The following is a 21,258-nucleotide window of genomic DNA, read 5'->3' as shown; positions in this document are numbered from 1 at the left end:
TTGATCACACCACCCCCCATAGCCCAGATTTGGCACCGAGCGACTACTCCTAAGGAATTTCAAAACTTGTAAGACGTTATGACAACTGCCTCAATTTGAATGGCGATTATGCAGAAAAATAATGTAATGTTGTAATTTTCTAATGTGTACAATAAAAGTTCTGTATCTGCGAGTCTGTCATTGATAACCAAACGGAGGTTTATTTCTGAATTGCCCTTGTATTCCATGGACTAGTGCTTTATTTCTGCATCAAAATGATGAGCCCCCATTTCATCAGCTGTCACAATGACAAGCTGTCACACAATGGTGGCGTGAAGAAATTACCTTTAATTTCATAGCAGGACAATAACTGCTGGCAAATTTTAATTCTTGAAATTTTCAGTTTTGCCGTTAGCATGTGACAAATCCTTCTTGTACAAACCTTCCAATATTGAAGAACATCAGTAAAGTGACATACATGTTTTATTTATTTCCCACCTTTATCAATTTTATAAATAACTCAGGAGGGTGAGCACACCTAATACTCTTCCTCCTTCTAGAACAGCTAACCTGTGAGATGAGTTGGACTCAAAGAGACTGACTGGCAAGCAAGGATTTTGCTGCACTCATTAATTATAAATGTACTAGAATTAAAATTAAAGGATAGCATCTTCTAAATGGTTTCAATCACTTAACCTCCATTTATATTGCAAAAGTGATGATTATACCATAACAAATTTAGAAGCACAACATTGGGGAAAATAGAATACTTTCATACAGCTGAAAATTCTTTCCAGAATGGAGAAGCATTTTTTAAATTATTTCTCAGCTCCAAATCGCAGGAAACAAAAATTTAGTCTTTGGCTGGAGGAGGTAGCACAAAAGGGAGTCAGGTAAATCTCTTGGATCCACCAGTTTCTATATATAGTGCAATGTATCCGGACCAGGAATACGTTCATCTATTTCTTTATAATATGATTCTTTACTTTAAAGACTAAATCTTGCTATTAACACTCAGGAAGTCTGCCCAAATAAATGCTAGACAGGACTGGAATCCAGCACAGATGATCTATAAAGACTACCATGTCTGGATTTGATAGTCTGTTTTCATGGAATTCTGCTTGCTTTATAACCCTTTGAAGCCCAAGAATGCAGCTCTACAGAGATATATGGTTGAAATAGGGTACTTGCAAATTCTCCTTTCCTGTGTAGGTCTGGCTTCCCTTTTAGCCATGCAAAGTCTTGCAGAACCATCATCCAATGAACACACAGCTTTGGAAGGCTGCAGCTCTTCTACTTAAACCACACAATCCTGTAAAGAACATGCAAAAGGCACTGACTTTAAAAAAAAGACTGCAGAAATTCTGCTTCCTGCTCTGATGTAACATCTTGGCCAGGATGGAGTGATGAAACCTTCCTTCAGAAAACAGAAGCACTAGATCACTAATGTTTTATTTTTCCCCCTAGCTTTTCTTGTTCATTAGGAAGCAGGCAGGAAAAGTTGCAGATAAAGCCAGGGGCAAGAACTAAATGTATTTCAATTCTGTTTAATTATAATAAACCCTATTATGGTTATTCTTTCATCATGTGTTCTATTATTTTCTCTTCAGCTAAATCAAATGTTTTGTTAAAAGTTCTTGGCTGGAAATGTCAGGAATCCATATCCGTGGATTTTGGTGTTAAGTGGTCCTGGGACTGCAAGCCTTGTGGCACAGGATAAACTTTATACACAACACTCCAATTCGTTTTCACTTCTTATGGAGAAGTATAGATAAATAAAGACGGTTGAGTCTCCGATGATTAAGTACAGCATAAGCTTTCATAACTTGCAGTCCCTCTTCTTCAAATGATAGCAAAAGAATTGAGGTTATCCTTCTGAAAACTATCGTCAAAATACAAAGTTTTAAAAATATTTTACTAGAAAAGTTTATCATGAACAAGTTTACTAAGTCAATGTTAAATCATTCATACTGATATTTTATTTTTATTCCTTATGTTATTGATACTACATCAATGTTTTCTTGGAATTTTGGATCCAGTCATTGGAGAATTAGCAGTTGGATAGTTGGATAGACATGAATACATTACATACATTTCACCTCTTATATTACATCATGGATAGGATATTTGTACATGTTGCAAAATCTCTTGATGCTTAAGCTAATAGAACTCAACATATGGACAGGTATCAGTTTTTGACAAATGAAGACAATACACTTGATAGTTTAAGTACAAGAAAGCCGATCTTATATCTTTCCCATTAGATGAAGTTTAAAACCATTTTACTAAAGCTGTATTTCGTTTCAGAAGCTGTAATGGAAACTGCTTTCAGTTTCTTCAATTATTGAGAATAAACACTGCCAATAATGACTACTCACAGCTTACATTCCAGAAAACACTAGTAACGTTTATTGTTAAACATAATCACCAGGCTTACAAATTGCACCGGGTCATGTTTTATTTAATTATGGCTTGAGCAGAAAGCACAAGGGCTAGATTCATATGCATCAAAACGTAAACTCACAATGGCTGAATGAATTCACAGGACATGCTAAGCAAAAATCTACATTTTGGTTGAGCATAGGAGTAAACCGTTTTCAACCTGCAGACCATATTTCCTTGTTTCCTCCTGTCACTGAAATAGACACAGTATGATCAATACGTCCTAATTTTGTCTCATATTTCCTCCAAAACAAGAACTTCAAAAATCTGGCCCGAATCTATTTTGAGATGTCCTAGGATCTACCAGTGGTATGCAGATTGGTCTTCTGCAATTGGCTGCTCAACTTAAAACTGAAAATTGTTGTAGAAGAACTTCAAAATGAAATTTGGACAGTAAAGACCTTGCTATTTCTTTACTGTATCTGTGTTCGAATAATATTTTATAAACTATGCATTTTCTCATAATTCTGATAGATCAATAAAGATTAGTTATATAAAAAATCCTGGTCACAACGGGAATAAGTTAAATAGATTTATTTATTTCAAATTTACAAAGAATTTTCTCCAGTTATTTAGCTCTGTATTTAAGCTACCGTGCTCTGTATTTAGCTACTGTATTTAAGCTGGAAAGCAGAAGCTGAAATTGAAAAGATGAATCTTTCCATCTATCTTCTAATCTATTTCTCAGAAATAGTATATAAGCTGTGTCAGCACTACAGCACTCATTTTTCAATCATGATGGCCTCTAAACAACGAGTTATCTTAAGTGGTCTACATAAGTGCATTTTAGAACACTGGACTTGTAAAATCTTTTTACATAACTTGGTTTCATTCTTCTTAGCACCTATAACTCAGCTTTTATATATGTGTGCAGTATATCATTTTAAAGATATGTTGAGTGATTTTTTTCAATTATGTGTCAGTTTTGAATCTTAGCGACCATAAAGGTAGGCGTCTATGGAGATTCTCAGTCGTCCAGGTCATAGTTGAAAGAAAACACCTTTGGGACACACATTTTCCAGGATGATCTGGTCCTTTAGGACTTTCAGTAGTGCCCCCACCACTGCTTTAATGAAGTGCAGCATCCATCTTGCCCCTAGTTGTCCTCTTCCCCTTTCTTTCCACCTTTTCCAGCATTATAGACTTTCCTTGACTGTGAGTTATTGGCATAATGTGTTTACAATAATTTGAGCCTGAATACTTGTTTCTCAAATTAGAATTCCAAACTGATTCCTTCTATCAATTATTTTTTCTTTGATAGTCAAAATACCAAATACCTTTTTTTAAAACAATTGTTCATAGAACCAGGCAGTTCCTAATTGGGTTGCAAAAACCCAGACAACCACTAGATGGAAGCAAAAAGTTAGAGGTTTTTTTTCTGCATCTCTTTGCTGATATTCAGTGATAATCCAGATTTTTGCTGGCTAGGTATGGTATGGCTACATAGCATTCCAGATTATATTTAGCTGCAAATGGTGGAGCTTGTAATAAAAAGCATTTTGCTTTAAATTCTGATAAATGAGGCCAAGATGCTTAAAAATAAGATGATTTACACAGGAGGCAAACTTTGTTTTTATAGTAGTGTTCATTATGCAGTTTGGAGTTTGTGTGTGTTTGAAAAATTAGTTAGCTTACTCATGCATGCTTTTCAAAAGTTAACAATAGAAACATTGGCAGCTGATTTGTCCACATAATTGGTTGATGTTGCTAAGTATTATCTACACTGACCAGCAGCCAATCTCAAAAATGTTGGGCAAGAATATGTCACAGTTCTCCTTGGAAACATCACAAAGTGAATCTAGGGCTTTCTACACACAATGTATATACTTAATCATTTATTTCTATAACATGCTATTATTACATCTGTTTTGACGTCTATAACTGAGCTTTTATATATGTGTGCAGTATATCACTGCACACAATGGCACAGAGATATATATCTAAATTTGTGTAGCAAATTTTAAAAGAAAGAGGATTGGGTTTACTTGATTTGAAATTATACTTTGCAGTTTGATAGTTAATTTGGATGGAAGAATAGATACTGATGAGAAATAGAAGGCTTTTGGAGTTAGAAGGACTTAAGGGTGACATGGATACATATGTTATGACAAACTAGGGTTAATATAACTTTAAAAATAATTTTGTTAGAGTGCGATATTGACAATATGGAGGTAAAATGAGGACCCAGATTGTTGGGGGCAATTAAGCTGACTTTGTAATAATGCCGCTTGGGGTGTGTGTGAAAGCCCTAATAAGCAGGCATATACATAGAATGAAGGCTACTGCTAAGCTTGTAAGCCGCCCTGAGTCTTCGGAGAAGGGTGGGATATAAATGGAATTAAAATAAAATAAATAAATAAAATATAAACCCAGGTTGCGCCTGAAAATACCTTTGTGGCTCTCAGCACAAGAAGCATTTTATAGAAGAGAAATGACAAGTAAACATAAATGATTAACTAACTCTGATATACCAGAATATTGCCAGAAGAATGTAAAATAAAATCAAGGGAAGACTTGGTGGCAGCAGGATACACATGTCAATGATTTTCTTATGTACAGTTATTAGAAAGATTTGAAGTAGGTAATTTTTTTTGATATTTAACTGTGTGAGATTGAATTTGAAACGGAACTGTGTATAAATGATGAATGTGTTATTGCCAAAATGTATACATTTTTACTGAAATTTAAAACAGAAGAACAAGTATGAAAAATGGCTATTTTTTCTTATACAAATGGAAAAGTGCGAAAATATGTGGTTGAAAGAACTGAAATACACTTATATTTTTAAAGAGAATTTTTATAAAAGGATGTATTGCTGGTATATATCACTAAAATTGTGTAGAATATATAAGGTACTTCAAATTTATGCTGGAAATGTAATCAACAAGAGAGGACATTTTATCATGCTCTGTGGAAACAAAAAATGTAAGATATAGATGATTTTAAGAGTGATCAATAAACAGTTGAAATAAAATCACGGAACTTTCATTTTATATATGATAACTGCAGCAAGATCATTATATGCACAAAGGTGGAAAGATTCAATTATAAATACAATATAGGAACGGATGATGAAGATAGCCAAATTGACAGCTTTGTTAAAGAATATATTGCCTAAGCTTAAAACTGAGTGTTTTTATTACTGATTTTTTTTACAGGAAACAGGGAAAAAAGAAAGTATGATATATGGTTCTGATGATTAAAAGAAATAGGTTATAGAAAAATGTAAGTAATTATATAACCATAAAAAAAAGAAGTTAATTTACATTTTTACCTATAACTGTTATAAAAGAAAACTGGAAATAATTTATTTGGATTTTCTCTTTTTTCTGCATTTCTGGCTTTGTCTTTTTTCTTATCTCCATATTTCCCTCTCTTTACGTTAAACGTTAGTTCTTGTTACAGTTGCTTTAGTTTTTGTCTTACTTCTTTAAAACACACGCTATATGCTATTATTATATTTTTCCTATCCTATATATACTATGCTTCAAATATTTATTATTTTCAAATTATAGCTAAACATTCAACACACTATCATATGATAAAAACAGCTGGAAACTGCAATGTTGTTCCTGTGTCCAAAAGGTCTGCATAAGAATGCAGTTCATAATTACAGTACCATTCCATGAACTGATTTTTTTAAAAGTACTAACTAAAATGCACTTTCCTATATTTCCTTTCTGAACCTGGTGTTCTGCAAATATATTGTGACTATCAACTGAGAGACATCTGGAGATCCACAGGTTGTTTTATTATTAGATCCACTGGTTATTTTATTATGTTTAGATACTGCCATACTAAAAAAATAAATTCCCAGTAGCTTATATCAAAAACATAAATTCTAAAAAAAGAACCAAAGTACCAATCTACCACTGTGCAGTAGGTGCTATGGTGACTGATTTACTTCCTAAATACTGTTTGGAAATTTTGGACGTTTTAGACAATATCCAAGGAAGATCTACATTAAACAAGAAATTTAAAAACTTCACCAAACAGCTTTTGACATATAATCTAACATGATGGCAAAGATATTTATTAACCTATGTCTTGAATTGCTATGAAATTCATTGGGAAATCAGCTATAAATTGAAAGACCCACCCTTTAAAGATAGAAGTGTACTACAACCATTGAATCCAGTGTTCTCCTTGTTACCTTCTAGATATGTTGAATTATAATCCACTAAAAATGTTCCAATCCCCTAAACACTAAGACAATCCTTGTCAGTGAAGCTCAGTGAAGTCCCAAATATTGTCGTCTATTCCTTATGGAATGAAATGTTTATCAATATATTTCCATCCTACATTTCTATACATGGGACTCTCAAACAACTACCAAGCAAACCAAAACAATAAAATACATGGGGGGGGGAGGGAAACAGTTCAAACCATATAATTCAGATTTAAAAGATCAGGCGAGGAGTAAATAATGACTCTTCCTGAAAGTGGAAAAATGGCCGCTCAGTACAGTCTAAACAGCTTGGCACAGAAACCCTATGAACATTTGTCATCAGTATAATTTTGTATAAATGGAATAATAGAACAAGATAAAGTGTACCCATTCATCACTACATATATCAAGTCCTGCTCCACGCACTCCTGGTAATCCTCCTTTGCAATGATTGCACTAATACTTATATGCATAAAAAAATAATATCCAAGACTCCAAAAATCTTGCATAAATAAAGTAATACAAAAGAGAATCAAAGAAATGTGTAATTTCTGAAGATGGCTTGACAAGTCACAGGATCTAAATTCATCATCGGTATAGCCAACAAGAGCCAATTCAGACATTGCATTTTCACTACACAGCCCCATGTGTCTTCTAGAAAGAAAAACATGAAATGTACTCACATGGCAGAACACGTGAAGAATGTCTCAAGCATAAGGTCATGTTTTTAGAAACCATAATATACAGGAAAAAAGTATCCTAGGTGAATTATTTTTGAAGCTTTATTACAACAGATAACATAAACCATGAGTCTATAACCAAAACCCCATAGCTTGTAAGCTTCACTTCACACATTGTCTAGCACAGGTTTTTCAAACTGTATTCTAGGGAATCCTAAGGATCTACAGGAAGGAAGGAAGGAAAGATACTGCATCCAGTTTTGGTCGACACGATGTAAAAAAGATGTTGAGACTCTAGAAAGAGTGCAGAGAAGAGCAACAAAGATGATTAGGGGACTGGAGGCTAAAACATACAAGGAATGGTTGCTGGAATCTGGTATGTCTAGTTTAATGAAGAGAAGGATGAGGGGTGACATGATAGCAGTGTTCCAATATCTCAGGGGTTGCCATAAAGGAGTCAAGCTAGTCTCCAAAGCACCTAAAGGCAGGATAAGAAGCCATGGATAGAAACTAATCAAGGAGAGAAGCAACCTAGAACTAAGAAGAAATTTCCTGACAATTAGAAAAATTAATCAGTGGAACAAGTTGCATCCAGAAGCTGTGAATGCTCCAACACTGGAAGTTTTTAAGAAGAGACTGGACAACGATTTGTCTGAAATGGTATAGGGTTTCCTAACTGAGCAGGGGGTTGAACAGAGTCCCCCAACCTTTTGAGCACCAGAGACCGGTTCTGTGGAGAGAGGTTTTTCTGTGGACTGGAGGAGACGTGGTTTTGTGTGCTGCCTGCATCTCGCGGATGGGGCTTTGCTTGCTTGCACGGACTGGTTTTTGGCATACTGCGGTCTGGTGCCAGTCCATGGACTGGGGGTTGGGGACCCCGGACTAGAAGACCTCCAAGGTCCCTTCCAACTTTGCTATTCTGTTCAAGGAAGGAAGGAAGGAAGGAAGGAAGGAAGAAAGGAAGGAAGGAAGGAAGGAAGGAAAGAAGGAAGGAAATCACTTGAATGCAGCTAATTTTCTACCATTAAAACATTGCTATATGATGGGGGGGGAGGAACTGGGATTTTTTTTATTAAAAAAAAGCAGATCTGCAATCTGAAAAAAGAATGAAAAATCTTGATCTAGTACTCATCAAATAAAAAACAAACAAATAAAAAGTCTGTATAAGGATCCCCCAGTTACTTAAATTGCCCTTACATATTAAAGACATCATTGTTTTCTTTACATTTTTATATGAATATAAGCAAACAATATTTATATTCTCAACCATATAATAAGTCATCTTTTTTTTTCAGCACAGAAACATAAACTTATACATTACATACCGGTAATAAGGTTTGGAAGTTTTTCTCAAGCCGTAAGATACCTAATAATGTTCTGCCACAAGGTGGCTCCTCACAGATGTTCCGTGATCACTTTTCTCTCTTAGCATTCAATCAGCAACTAGTTTTCCTTGCTTAGAAATACTACATGGTCTAATTCTAGAGATCCACTAGGGCTGAGATGAGACTCATTTATTTTTAATTCTCAGTTCAAGCATATAGAAACATTGGACTGAAAGCTTTAATCAGTATGTAAGGATGCATGGAAGACGGAGATCTTGTAGGAAACAGTTATCAAATTCCCTTCTCAAGTAAAGCAAATTGTTCTCATACCTTCCTCCCTTGGCTTATGACCTCACCTTTTTTTTTGTTTTTATACCCAATAATTAATTTTATAAGTATCTTATAATGACTATGTTCACTGGATGACCAATTACTTTATTAGATAGAGTCTTTATGAGACACAGCCACATAAACATCAGAAGCGGTTTTCTCGAATTTATATAAGTTGTATTAATTCTACTACTACTTCGGTAACACATAAAAGGCTTTCTGAGGCAGCCTTCTATCTATCAAACCTCTTATCCACTTGACACAAATTAGACCAGAATCTTCAGCTGAATGACCATTAGCGTGTATTTTTAAATAGATAGCTGGGGAAAAAAAACACTTTGCCAAGGAAAGATAAAAGGGGGGGCAGGCTGACTTTAAGTACCCCACCCACCACTTGATTAAAGGACATAGTGGATATCCCAGAAGGGGAAACAAATGCCTCAAAAGGACAGCTTTCCTGGAAGCAGATGCAGTGGCTCATCCCAGCGCCCTTCCCTCCCCCCCCCAATTTCCCAGATAAGAAACACTCCCCTAGCATTTGCTAACCTAAGACATTCAAGCACATTCAAGCGAGAGATTACAGGAACCTGTGATGCCAGCTAGGAGATTTTTCTTTTTCATTCATCAAATGCAGTGAATGGAAAAGCAGCTCCCTCCAAATACTGCAAGCTGCGCGCTCAGGAGCTAAGCTTTTCAAAGGTAGAGGTTCAGGAAGAGAGGGAAAGAAAGGAAAGGAAGGAAGGAAGGAAACAGAAGACATCCAGTCATTGAAGCAGAGAGAAACCCTTTTCCTCACCCAGGCGACCAAAGGTTGTCAACCCGATTCAGAATCGTTCGTGACACGGATGGAAGTTCGGAATGGCCACAATTCCGCTAATCACTCCGGGGCTGACAGCAAGATCGCAGCTCCCCCTCTCCCCGCTCCAAATACGCCCCACACATGTTCGGTGTTGCAAATACGCACACACACAGCACCAAACTCCAGGATCTTATGCGAAAACAGATTTCCCCATCTTTTTAACTGGTGGCTTTATCGTACAGCTACGGGGGGGGGGGCAGGACGGGGTGGTGGTGGTTAGGTTTTTCATATGCAGTTCGCAAGGTACAGTAATTGCCTTCCGCCCTCGCTACATTTGAATCGCTCTCTCTCTCTCTCTCTCTCCCCCTTCCTTCTCCGCCAGGTTCAGTGACGTGTTCATGACATTGGTTTAAAAACGAAATACACCCCCCCCACACACACACACCTTCCAAAGCACCGGGCGCCCGATAGCACGGCTTTTGGCACACACACACACACACACACACACACACCTCGTGCCATTTGAGGCGATCCCGATCGGGTGCCCGAACTACTTGGTCGGATTTGCAGACGTGCTGCCCGTGGAAGCGAGCGAGCCTTCTGCCGCTGACCTTTCCCAAACAATACATGGCGAAAGCCCCCCGCACGTTTGAGAGGCGAGGCGGGAGGAGGGAAAAGAGATCCGAGAGTTGGGCTCGGGGTTGCAAAACCGCCTCTCGAAAAGGAACCGCTTCACCCAGCCCCGGCTTAAGCCAACGCGTGCTCCGCTTCCCGCAAGCCCAGGGCTGGAAGCACCGTCTTCTCCCCCCCCCCCCCCCGAAAGCTCGGCTCCAGAGGAGGTGAAACCACCACACGCTCAAAGCCCCGGAGGATGCCTTCTTCTTCTCTTCCCCATCACCTTCCCGCCTCCGCCGCTTGGCGTTGCTCCGCACGGGTCTAAATGCGACAGGCAGGGGGAAGAGGTCGGGGTGGGGTGGGGGAAAGCGAGGGAGATGATGCTTCGCGCCGACCGACCTTACCTTCTCTGGCTTTGAGCAAAACCGTGTTGGCCACTATGTTCTCCAGCTCCATTGACAAGCTGGGTCAGGACGCCGCAGCGGAGGATGGGGAGCTTCAGGAGGCACCCGCGCTTCGCGTCCGGACTACGGCAGCGCAGCACCAATCCCCTTGCCCTTAGTGCATTCTTGCGCTGCTCTCTCTGCCTTTCCTCCGTCGAGCTCCTTCCTTGCGAAAGAACCACCGCTGGCTGGCTGGCCCGCCTGCTTCCTCCCTCTCCTTCCTCCAGCCCGAAACTCTTTCCACCCTTCGCTTACGCGGACCTCGCTTACTCCATTCTCCGCGCCTAACATGTAAAAAGCAAAAAAAAAAAAAAAAAAGGGGAAAGCCCACCCTCTCACCCCTCCTCTGCTGGGAAGGTTTTCAGATGGGCGGGCTTCTACTCCCTCCCTCCGCGGGGGTGTGGTACTATGAAGCGGGTTCCGCAGCATTGCGCAGGCGCCGTGCTCAACAGCTGGCTCGTTCCCCGGAGCGCTGGGCTGAGCGTGTCGGGAGACGTAGTTTTTTTTGGGGGGGGTGTGGGGGGGGGGAGTCGCGAGGCGAGGGGGCTTACCGCCAGCATCCGTTCCTTGCATGGCACATGCAGGCGGTCGGGCGGCGAACGCTTGGATGCCGATGAGGCTTTCCGATGCTTTCCTGAGGTAGAGTAGAAAGGGAAGCGGAAATAGTCTGGAGTGTTGTTGGGTTCTTTTTTTTTTAATTGATAATTCTTACGGTTGAACGGAGGAAAGACCGTCATGATTCATAAATCCGTTCCAAGCCTATCAATCTGCTGCTTTGGTTTAATGAAATCAGCTGCTGGTGAAAATATTTTGACAGTTCCTCAAATGCTGTTATGTTTCTATGTGCACAAGTTTCTGTTAAGGGAGCCACGAAAATAAATTACATGGAAGCCAAATGAAGTCGGCAGAATGCCTGTGAATCGTTTTAGCATCCTGAGCTCCACTGTGGTTTTAGGAAAAATAGGACTTGTTGATCTACAAGCTTAGTCTATATGGCTACATTTTTTATTGGTTAAACTTATACTCTGCTGCGTTCAAACAACACTGGGGAGAAGGGCGGGATATAAATGGAATAAAAATAAAAATAAATAAATAGAATATAACAGTTAAAATATCCAGGTTATGATTTCAACAAATAATGGCATCAGAAAACCTCAATGAAAGCAACAAACAAGGAAAAAAAAACAAGGTGGCTGATGCCTTCTGGAAAATTCCATTTTCAGTCATTTTCCCAAAAACCATCCCAAGAGCATTAGTCTGTTTCGGAAAAGCAGTACATTTTAATTTAGCCCCTCTGGCTCTCAGAGAGATGGGAGACCACAAGAAGTTTGCTCTTTCCAGTGACCCGGGTTGATTCTGGCTGGAGCAGACATTCCTGCAAGTGCCAAATCATGGTGAATTTTTAGGTCATACTAGCACGTTTTATATCCAGGTACCAACTGGCAACCAATGAAGAGCCCACAAAATCAGCGTTACATGCTTCCAATATCAAGAGCCAATAAGTAGACAAGTTATAATATCCTCGACTAGTTGCAATTTCTGAATTTTATAATCATCATGTAAAGCATACTGCAGTAATCCAATCAGGAGGTAATGAAAACATGAGTTACGGTACATAGCTAGGTCTTCCTTGAACCAGATAGGACAACTATTGGTACTTGAGCCAAAGCTGGGTAAAATCCTTTAGCCATAGCTTCCACTGTTTTGTCAGGCCCTGCCCAACAATAACACAGAACAACCAAACCAAAGTTCATTTATTTACTTACGCCATACAGAAAGAATTTTGTTAAGCTAAAGCTATGCTACTCCAACCCTAACAGATATTCTTTGGAAGATTCTAGGAGTGGCTATCCTAAATCTCCTTCTCTGACCCAGCTCCAGCCTGAGTTATCTCTTTGTCTTAACTGATTCCTTGGAATGTGTCCTCCTTCTTGAAAACCATTCTATCTAGGTAGTCCATCACACACACAACCCTTCATAGATAAAATCCATCACACATAAGCCCAGAAGGACCCCCCCCCCAGATTTCAAAATTGTTCCTTTAGGGCAGGGGTAGGCAACCTTGGCTCTTTTATGACTTGTGGACTTCACCTCCCAGAATTCAGGAATTCTGGGAGTTGAAGTCCACGAGTCATAAAAAAAGCCAAGGTTGCCTACCCCTGCTTTAGGGCAATGCTTGTAACAGTAACAGTAACACTGGCATTGGCAGAAAACATGTACAGTATTGGGACATGAATTCCCTCCTAGTTGGATTCAGCTTCAATATCTTCTCTTCCATTTAGACCAGGGATGTCAAACTGCCGGCCTATGGGGCGGTTTCATCACACTGAAGCCGCGCCCACCCCATTGCCGGCAATGCAAAAAGAGTCGTGATACGTCGCGACACGTGACATGGCGAGTTCGACACCCATGATCTAGACCTTTACAGCCTCCAAGCACTTACAGGCATCAATAGGATCTTCCTTATGGTTAAGTTAGCTAATATCAGCATCCCAAACTGCTGGATGATCTTACCCAGCAGTTTCATATAGATAGTAAAGAACCAGAAATTAGGAGCAAGTCCTGTGGCACCCCATGTCCTTTGGATTAACCTCTCGTAGCCAGTCACGACTGCCTAAAACCACCTATGGAGAAAGGAGCAGAACCACTCCAAACAGGGGTCATAACTTGAGGACTACCTGGACTTTCACTCCTGTCCTGCCTCAGATGATGTTCCAAATGGATGCTTTGTTTATCCTAGGTTTTCATGACACACCGAAGCAAACTAGCTATATAGGATGGGTTCACCCAAATATGCTAGACTAAAATCAGTTTGTGCCTCTGTGCGTTGTGTGAACATAGCAACAACTGTAATGTCAAAAAAGGATGTAAAGTCCTCCTGACGTCATGCAGTTTTCTTTGAACCATGAGAGGAGGATTTGTTATTTTTTTCCCTTCAGTCTAACTTAACATCCTGATTGCTCCACATTCAAGTACTGTCCTGCTCTGATCTTGCTTCCTTTCTGACCCTGGATGACATTAACCAGTCACTATTTGTTGAGGCAAAAGGATTTATCTGGTAGTGAAATACTCTTAATTATATGTATTCAGTTTGATAGCTAGGAATCTTATTTTCCCTAATTAATATAATAACTAAAACTTCCAAGTAAACATGACTAATCATTCAGAAGTTATGCATATTTGGAAATATTACTACTTATAAGTAGTATTTGGATAATGGATCGAATTATAGAATGGCAAGACACGAAGCTGTTATTACTCTGGTATTAGGAATATTCTACTATGTAGCATGAAATGAAAATATATGATATCATATCACAGCTATTATGAGGCCTAATATAATTTCCAACTCATCATACACATCAAAATCTTTAATTATATTTATTGAATATATATGTCACACATCTCCTGTAGAAATTCAAGGTAATCCTGCTTCCATAAAACAAAGATAGGTATGAGATTGTTTGGGTTGAAAAATAGTACTTGACCTAAAGTAACCTAATTAGCTAATGGGTAAGTTTGCACAAAACAATGAACCACAGGCTACTCAAACATATTTTATCAATTGACTCATGGTTCAGTATATCTGGCAATCCCAGAAAATTGGATTAACTGAATAAATTGTTAACTGCCCGTTAGCAATGACAGTTTTTTAAAATTCTAAATGTGCCCATTGACCTAAAAAATTAGAGATCTATGGCATAAACATTTAGGATAATAGCCCATTTAACCAGATGCATGGAATATTGCTTCAAGAAGATATTTGTAGAAGAAGGGGCAGAGCCTGACGGTGGCATCAAGAGAGAAGTCAGCCTAGTTTGTGTTCACAAACGTTCCAAGTCCAGCTGCCCTTTGAATCCCGTTGAATCTTATCTGGTGCCAGTTTAGTGCTGACCATCAGTTGACTAGATTCTTGTGTATAAGCTTGAGCAATAAATCTTTTTAACACAAGGTCCTGATTCTTTGTGCCTGACAATATTGAGGCAGAATAGCCAAAATATGGGTTAAACTTGTAAGAATAATCTGTTGTGAGACTCTCTGTAAAGTCCTTCTCACTTGTAATCTGTGAAGAAATCCTGATTTTGCCTGAAACCTTCAAGCCATCCATTTTTTAATAGTTAAGCTCACATATTTCCTAGTGTATTGTGTGCATTTGGCTAATGGCTGCTATAATGAGTTTAGCTAATAAAAAATCAATGTACTAAAAGGTAACATTTCTCCCCCATTCCCCCAAATTTCTCTGTCATTGCACCTTCTCTTTTTGTTGCTTTGTTTTCCTGGATAGATGAATAAAACTACAACACACCAGGGTCAGACATTTCTATTGTTATTTTTTTTAAAAAAAAATGTTTGGAGGGCTAAGTGGGAACCAAGGCAGTCTAGAAAATCAAGATTAGACCTAGGAGTGTTTGCTATGTTTTGTAACATGCTAACATTCCATGTGTAGGGTTTTTGTTTTGTTTTTAATAAAATGAAAAATTGTATAGGGCATGGGGACAGACAGACAGGATGTCATTGGCATGGTGGTGCCCATGGTGCTAGTTTGGGACCAGAGCCCATTCCTGAATATGAAACAAGACTTTTTTCCCCCCACAGTATTTTTATAACATCTGGAGATGCAATGCAAACAAACTTGCCATAGAGTGCCATGGTGAAGAAAACAAAGACCTGTTTTTTTTTTAAACCATCTGAAACTATACCTCTATTTTCAGAGGATGGAAAAGTTCTGATGGCTTATTTTTAAGATAAGTTCTGATTTCACTGAAATAAAGCAGTAATGCCATCTTAGTTGCTTCAGGAAAATATTCTGCAATCATTAGAAACCTAAAAATCACTTTCTGGTTTTATAGAAGAGGTTATGTTGTGTTTTAAGTATAAACTGAAACCGAACAGTGACTGATGCAATTATTCCTACTATTGGATCCGGAATGGAACAACTCACCATAGCCAAATCACCATGGCCAACTCGCCACAGGACAATTTGGTGCGGGACATACAACAATTCAAATTAATTATTTAAAATCATTAAAAAATATTTTACTCTTGTCATGTCATTCACACTTCATTTTGTTTCTCCTTTGGCATCGTTTCTTTAATGATTCTATTCCGCCGTTTCTTTGATATTGATGTACCGTAACTCTTGTTCCACAGCGAATTGTCCTGTAGCCAGTTGGCCATGGCGAGTTGGCTATGGCAATTTGTCCTAGACCTATTGGATCACCTACACTTTATCAGTGGTCATTTAGTAAGAGGATTTCCTTATGGCCTAATTCCACGTACATTTTCAATAATTCTGGCATAAGCATGGAGTCTGCCAACCAATTAGGATGATTCACATGGAAAGAAGTTTTAAATTATTGCAAAGATCACATGGAAGCAATTTTCAGTGGCCTTTAACGTAAGTGAAGCTGCTGCAATATATGAATCAACCCTAGTTGTGTCCTCTTGCTAATCAGGGCCTTGTTTTCTTGTAGTTAAATCTGTTTACTTGAACTATTATGAAATCTCATGAGAAATATGAGTCCAATGCTTACAGTCTGGAAGCAAGCATATCAAGAACTTCTTTTAATTCTTGGAAAGATTAACAATCTCAGTTCAACCACAGCTGTGCTAGAAGTCCATTTAACTGACCAAGACAGTACCCTTGCTAGATCTTGAGTTGTACTGAAGTGCCATCTAGTGGCATTCCTACATCAAATGATGAAGCAAGTCTGTGGCTAATCTCTGTGGCAAACATGTCGCTAATTGAATTAAAACAACAGTAATGTGATCTGCACAATCATTCGAGCTAAAAAAAATGGGAACCCAGGTGGCAAACGTATGCCATTCATATTTATTGAGCTGCAATTCTCATTAGACTTAGTCAACATGACCAGTGCTATGGGATTATGAGAGCTGTAATCCAAAACAATTTACACCCCCCCCAGAAAAAAAGCATTAGATAGTACTGTACTATCTATCCTAGTGAAGAATGTATACAATCAATGTGTCTCAGCAATGATTTCTTAGACTTTCACATATATCTATTTGAATTTCTAGTGTAGACTGCCACCCAGAAAGTATTTTATAGATTTGTATTTATGGGCTGCCTTTCCAGACTATTCTACCCCAAGATGTGTAAACAAAACAAAACATTCTAAATTGTGAAATAATTGTACTTAGCAAAAGTGTCAATAAAGCAGAAGGATGGGAGACAAAGAGAAAAGGACTGGCTTTTGTCCAAGTCATGAGGCCGTATTTAGTTACAGTCTAGTGGAATGTGGCAAGAGACAGCAGACATGTAAATTGGACTATAAAAGACTTGAGGAGGTTTCAAGTTGCACATCTTCAAGGATTGTTTAGGAATTTAAAGAGAAAAGTAGCTGGATTCCTCACTTTTAATGTACAAGTTGGTCAGCATACAAGTCCTTGATGGGTTGGAAGTAGAAATAAACTTCTTTTATACGTCTGTGAAATACATTAAATGGGCATTTATATCCATAAGATATGGCCCTTGTTATAATACTATTTAGGTTAATGGTGATTTGATTAAACCATATGATATTCAGAAGGGAACATGAGAGGGCTGTCCCGTCTTTGTTGTTTATCCTTTGAATAGAAATATTAGACAAGATGAGAAGATAATGGGGTGAAAAATAAAAAACGAGACCTTTAAATTGAGAGCTTTTGCAGACAATTTGGTTTTGGTCTTACAGGATCCTCTAAAAGGGATTGAATTTCCTATGAGAAATCTGAAAGAGTGCATTAGCAGGTTTAAGATTAATATACAGACGATAAAGATGATTTAAAATATGACTGCACAAGACCAGGATGTCTGGCTCTGAAAAAATCTGGATATAGAATTGAGAAAAAGATTTAATATTGGGGTATGATTTCAACTAATATGAGCTGTATACTGTGTATCAGAATAACTATGTTAAGGTATGGAATGAAATTTAAAAAAGATATGCTGAGCTGGAAAAAATTACAACTGTCATTGAAGGGAAGAACTTCCCTGGCCAAGATGAATGTCTTACCTAGAATCTTATGTTAATTTCAGACAATACTTTTATTGATGACTGGCATACTATTTAAGCAATGTCAAAAAGAAATCTCTAAATTTGTTTGGCTAAGTCAAGAAATCAAGAATTAGATATAAACGCCTGCAGGATGTTAAAGAAAGGGTTAAAGACTTTCAAAAAGCAAAACAGAAACAATATCAGGGAAAACAAATGCCTGCACCAGTCTGATCTTTGTGGGCATAAATATGCTATAGCATCTTTTCCAGGGCCTTCACTCCTTATCTACCAAGTGCTAGTCTGCTGGCCTTATTTTTTTACCTCCAGCTCCTTGACTATTTGTAAAGGTAAAGGTTCCCCCCGCACTTGCGTGCTAGTCGTTTCCAACTCTAGGGGCCATTCCTCATCTCCGTTTCAAAGCCGAAGAGCCAGCACTTGTCCGAGGACGTCTCCGTGGTCATGTGGCCGGCATGACTAGACGCCAAAAGTGCACGGAACGCTGTTACCTTCCCACCGTAGTGGTCCCTATTTTTCTACTTGCATTTTTACGTGCTTTCGAACTGCTAGGTTGGCAGAAGCTGGGACGAGTAACAGGCGCTCACTCTGTTACGCGGCACTCGGGATTCGACCTGCCAAACTGCCGACCATCTGATCGACAAGCTCAGCGTCCTAACCCACTGAGCCACCGCATCCCTATGACTATTTGTAGCTGCTCCTAAAAGGCAGTTATATGTCTTGTCATTTTTGAAGGCTGGTTGCTGAATCTTTTGTATTAGTTTGGTTTTCTTGATATTTAATTTTAGATCTATTGTTTCCCACTGTGTTCCTTGACTCCTTGTTACTAGAACTTGCAGATAATGTATTATTCATTGAAGAATGGGGTTCTGTTTTTGTGTCTCATTCTCAGAACACTTCAGGGTATCTTTTAGTGTTCATTTTTAACTTGATTTTGCTGAAAGACTGTGGAGAGTATTTTGTGTTTGTTCTTTTGTCTTATTCATTGCTGAATTATTCTGGAGCCTACTTGACAATTCGTATTTTCTAATTTGAAAAAGACCCCCAACAGCAGTTTTATTAAGATTTTCAATTGAAATGTAAGAAGCTTCAAACTATTAATAGATAATCGTATAATGACAGGGTCTTCATGTCATCTTGCAAATAAAATAGTGTGAGAATCCTGCATATGAGAATTCACCAAAATAATTTTTTGTTTGGAAGAGGAAGAATCAAAAGCATTTCATTTTCCATTAAATCGAATGAACTTGGTGAAAAAAGTTAAATATTCAGCACAACTCTGATAAGATGCTGGCTGGTCTACCAGCTTTAGCTGAAAAAAACTGATTCTTGCCCACCAATAGTACTGGTGCCTTTCCAGAGAGTGACGCCTCCAAGAATAGGCAAAGTTGCAAGTTTAGTTCATTAAAAAATATACTCAAAGTCAATATTTTGTCTCTGATGAGATTGGCTGATTTTTAACTTTATTGCATTTCAATTTGCCTACATGAAATCCCAACTTGTTGACTTCTCTCCATCCTAATACCTTTGGGGTGCTTCATTTAGAATTTCAAAGCAACTTTAGGATTTTTGGGTGAAAAGCAAAGTTTTATAGCTACTGCATGCTACCAGATTTGGACTGAAAAATCTAGAATTCAACATTTTTATTAGTTTATCCAAATACAATATGAAGTAGAAAAATACAAAACAAAATAATGGAAAAATAAGGGAGGAAAAGGTGAAGTGAAAAGTGTAGGACAAATGCAAAAACCAAGAAAAGGTGTTGACTTCCGATTCCTTTTGGTGCAGTAGAATAAGATAATAGCATCAAACCTCAGCTAACGTTATCTGTGTTTCTTTAATCAGAGCAGTCAATTTGGTCATCTCTGCTACCTCCATCAACTTTTGCAACCATTCATCCGTTGTGGGAATCACAATGTCGTTCCATTTTTGTGCATGAAGTAATCTTGCCGCCATTAACATATAACATCAAAGTCTCAATTTCCCCCCCCCCCCCAAAATTCTTCTTCCATTAAACCCAAAGAAAAAGTCTCTGGTTTTATCTTTATATTCACTTTAAGAATCTTCTGTATTAAGAGAAGAATTCTATTCCAATAGTTTTTTGCTTTGTCAATGTCCACATAGATAATAAAAGGTTTACTGGATTACAAAATTCTAGATGATCATAATATAGACAGCCTTAGAGATTTCTCAGTCTCTTTTCTTTCATATAACAGTCATCCAGAGTTTTGTAGCACAGACCTAACAGCTTTAAGGTGGTACTATCCAGCAAAATACACCAAAATACATTACAGTAGGATGAAGTTACCTGATAATAGAATTTTATAAGGAAATATGGAACGGAAATATCTGTATTTCCCTTTCTTGCAGCACTGCAAAGATGGGGTTCATGTACTGAATCTTAGTTTAATTACAATTGAATTTTCAAAGATATTAAACATGGTTTACAAACCAAGATGGCTGGGTTAGCATGATATTGCATATAAGAAACAAACTATACATTGGCTTGGCATGAGGTAGTACACACACATATATATATATATACATACATACGTGTGTGTTTGTGTGTGTGTAGATATAGATATAGATATATATTTTCGTATCTCATGGCCATGCTAGTAGGAAATCCCGAGATGCCAAAGTATGGAAGGTTTGTGTAACACAACATATGAATCTAGCCTTCCAATCTTATCCTCTGCAGTGCTTTCAAGATGTTTTGGGCTGGAATGTTCAGCACCTCAAACCACTACACAGGTTGGGCCTGATGTCTGAAAACTGTAATTCAAAACCTACAGAAGATGACAGGATGGAAAAAGCTACATCTCATACCGTGTAACATACTCTCTGTAGCACAGTGGGTAAAGAATGATGACCCAGCCATGGAAGCACATCAGGAGACCCTGGGCCAAGCACTGTCTCTCACATCACACTACCTCATAGTGTTGTTGCTGCTGCTAAATTCAAAGGGCTATGTATATTGCCTTAATCTTCTGGAAAAAAGTTCAAATGTATGAGTACCATTAAAATAAAATGGGAATAGCTTATCTGATTTTGGAAGAATCTATAAACAGCAATAGCACTTAGACTTATATGCCACCCCATAGTGCTTTACAGCCTTCTCTAAGTGGTTTACAGAGTCAGCCTATTGCCCCCAACAACCTGGGTCTTCATTTTACCAACCTCTGAAGAATGGAAAGCTGAGTCAACCTTAAGCAGGTCAGAATCAAACTCCTGACAGGGGAATGGTAAGTTAGCCTGCAACACTGAGTTCTAACCACTGCACCATCATGCACCACAAATGGAAGAACATTATTAGGTTTTATGTAATTTTTTTCAAATATCAATGGGACACTTTACAATACTTTTCTGCTCTCCTTACAAGATTCATTAAATAGGTATTTCCACTTTTTAAACTCTGAAACAAGTTGTTTTATCCATGACTAACACTATTGTAGATAACCAGC

At 38.2% G+C, this 21,258-nt stretch overlaps 1 protein-coding gene across 2 annotated transcripts in view; it reads right to left on the bottom strand.

The window, feature by feature from the left end:
• GRK5 (G protein-coupled receptor kinase 5) overlaps positions 1–21,258 on the bottom strand; it is a 182,589-nt gene that overhangs the window by 153,571 nt on the left and 7,760 nt on the right. The window contains exon 3 of one of the 2 annotated variants that reach the window (XM_081329550.1): positions 10,743–11,415. In XM_081329550.1, the coding sequence (XP_081185676.1) occupies positions 10,743–10,794 (52 nt within the window). In that variant the 5' untranslated portion in view covers positions 10,795–11,415. Of the gene's footprint in view, positions 1–10,742; positions 11,519–21,258 lie in introns of those variants that run through there. The other variant, XM_081329549.1, reaches the window with a different exon arrangement.

Source organism: Vipera berus (assembly GCF_964194415.1).
Source record: "Vipera berus genome assembly, chromosome: 5".
NCBI lineage: Eukaryota > Metazoa > Chordata > Lepidosauria > Squamata > Viperidae > Vipera > Vipera berus.
The sequence above is the reverse complement of the archived record's forward strand: the minus strand, read 5'-3'. Positions and strand labels throughout refer to the sequence as shown.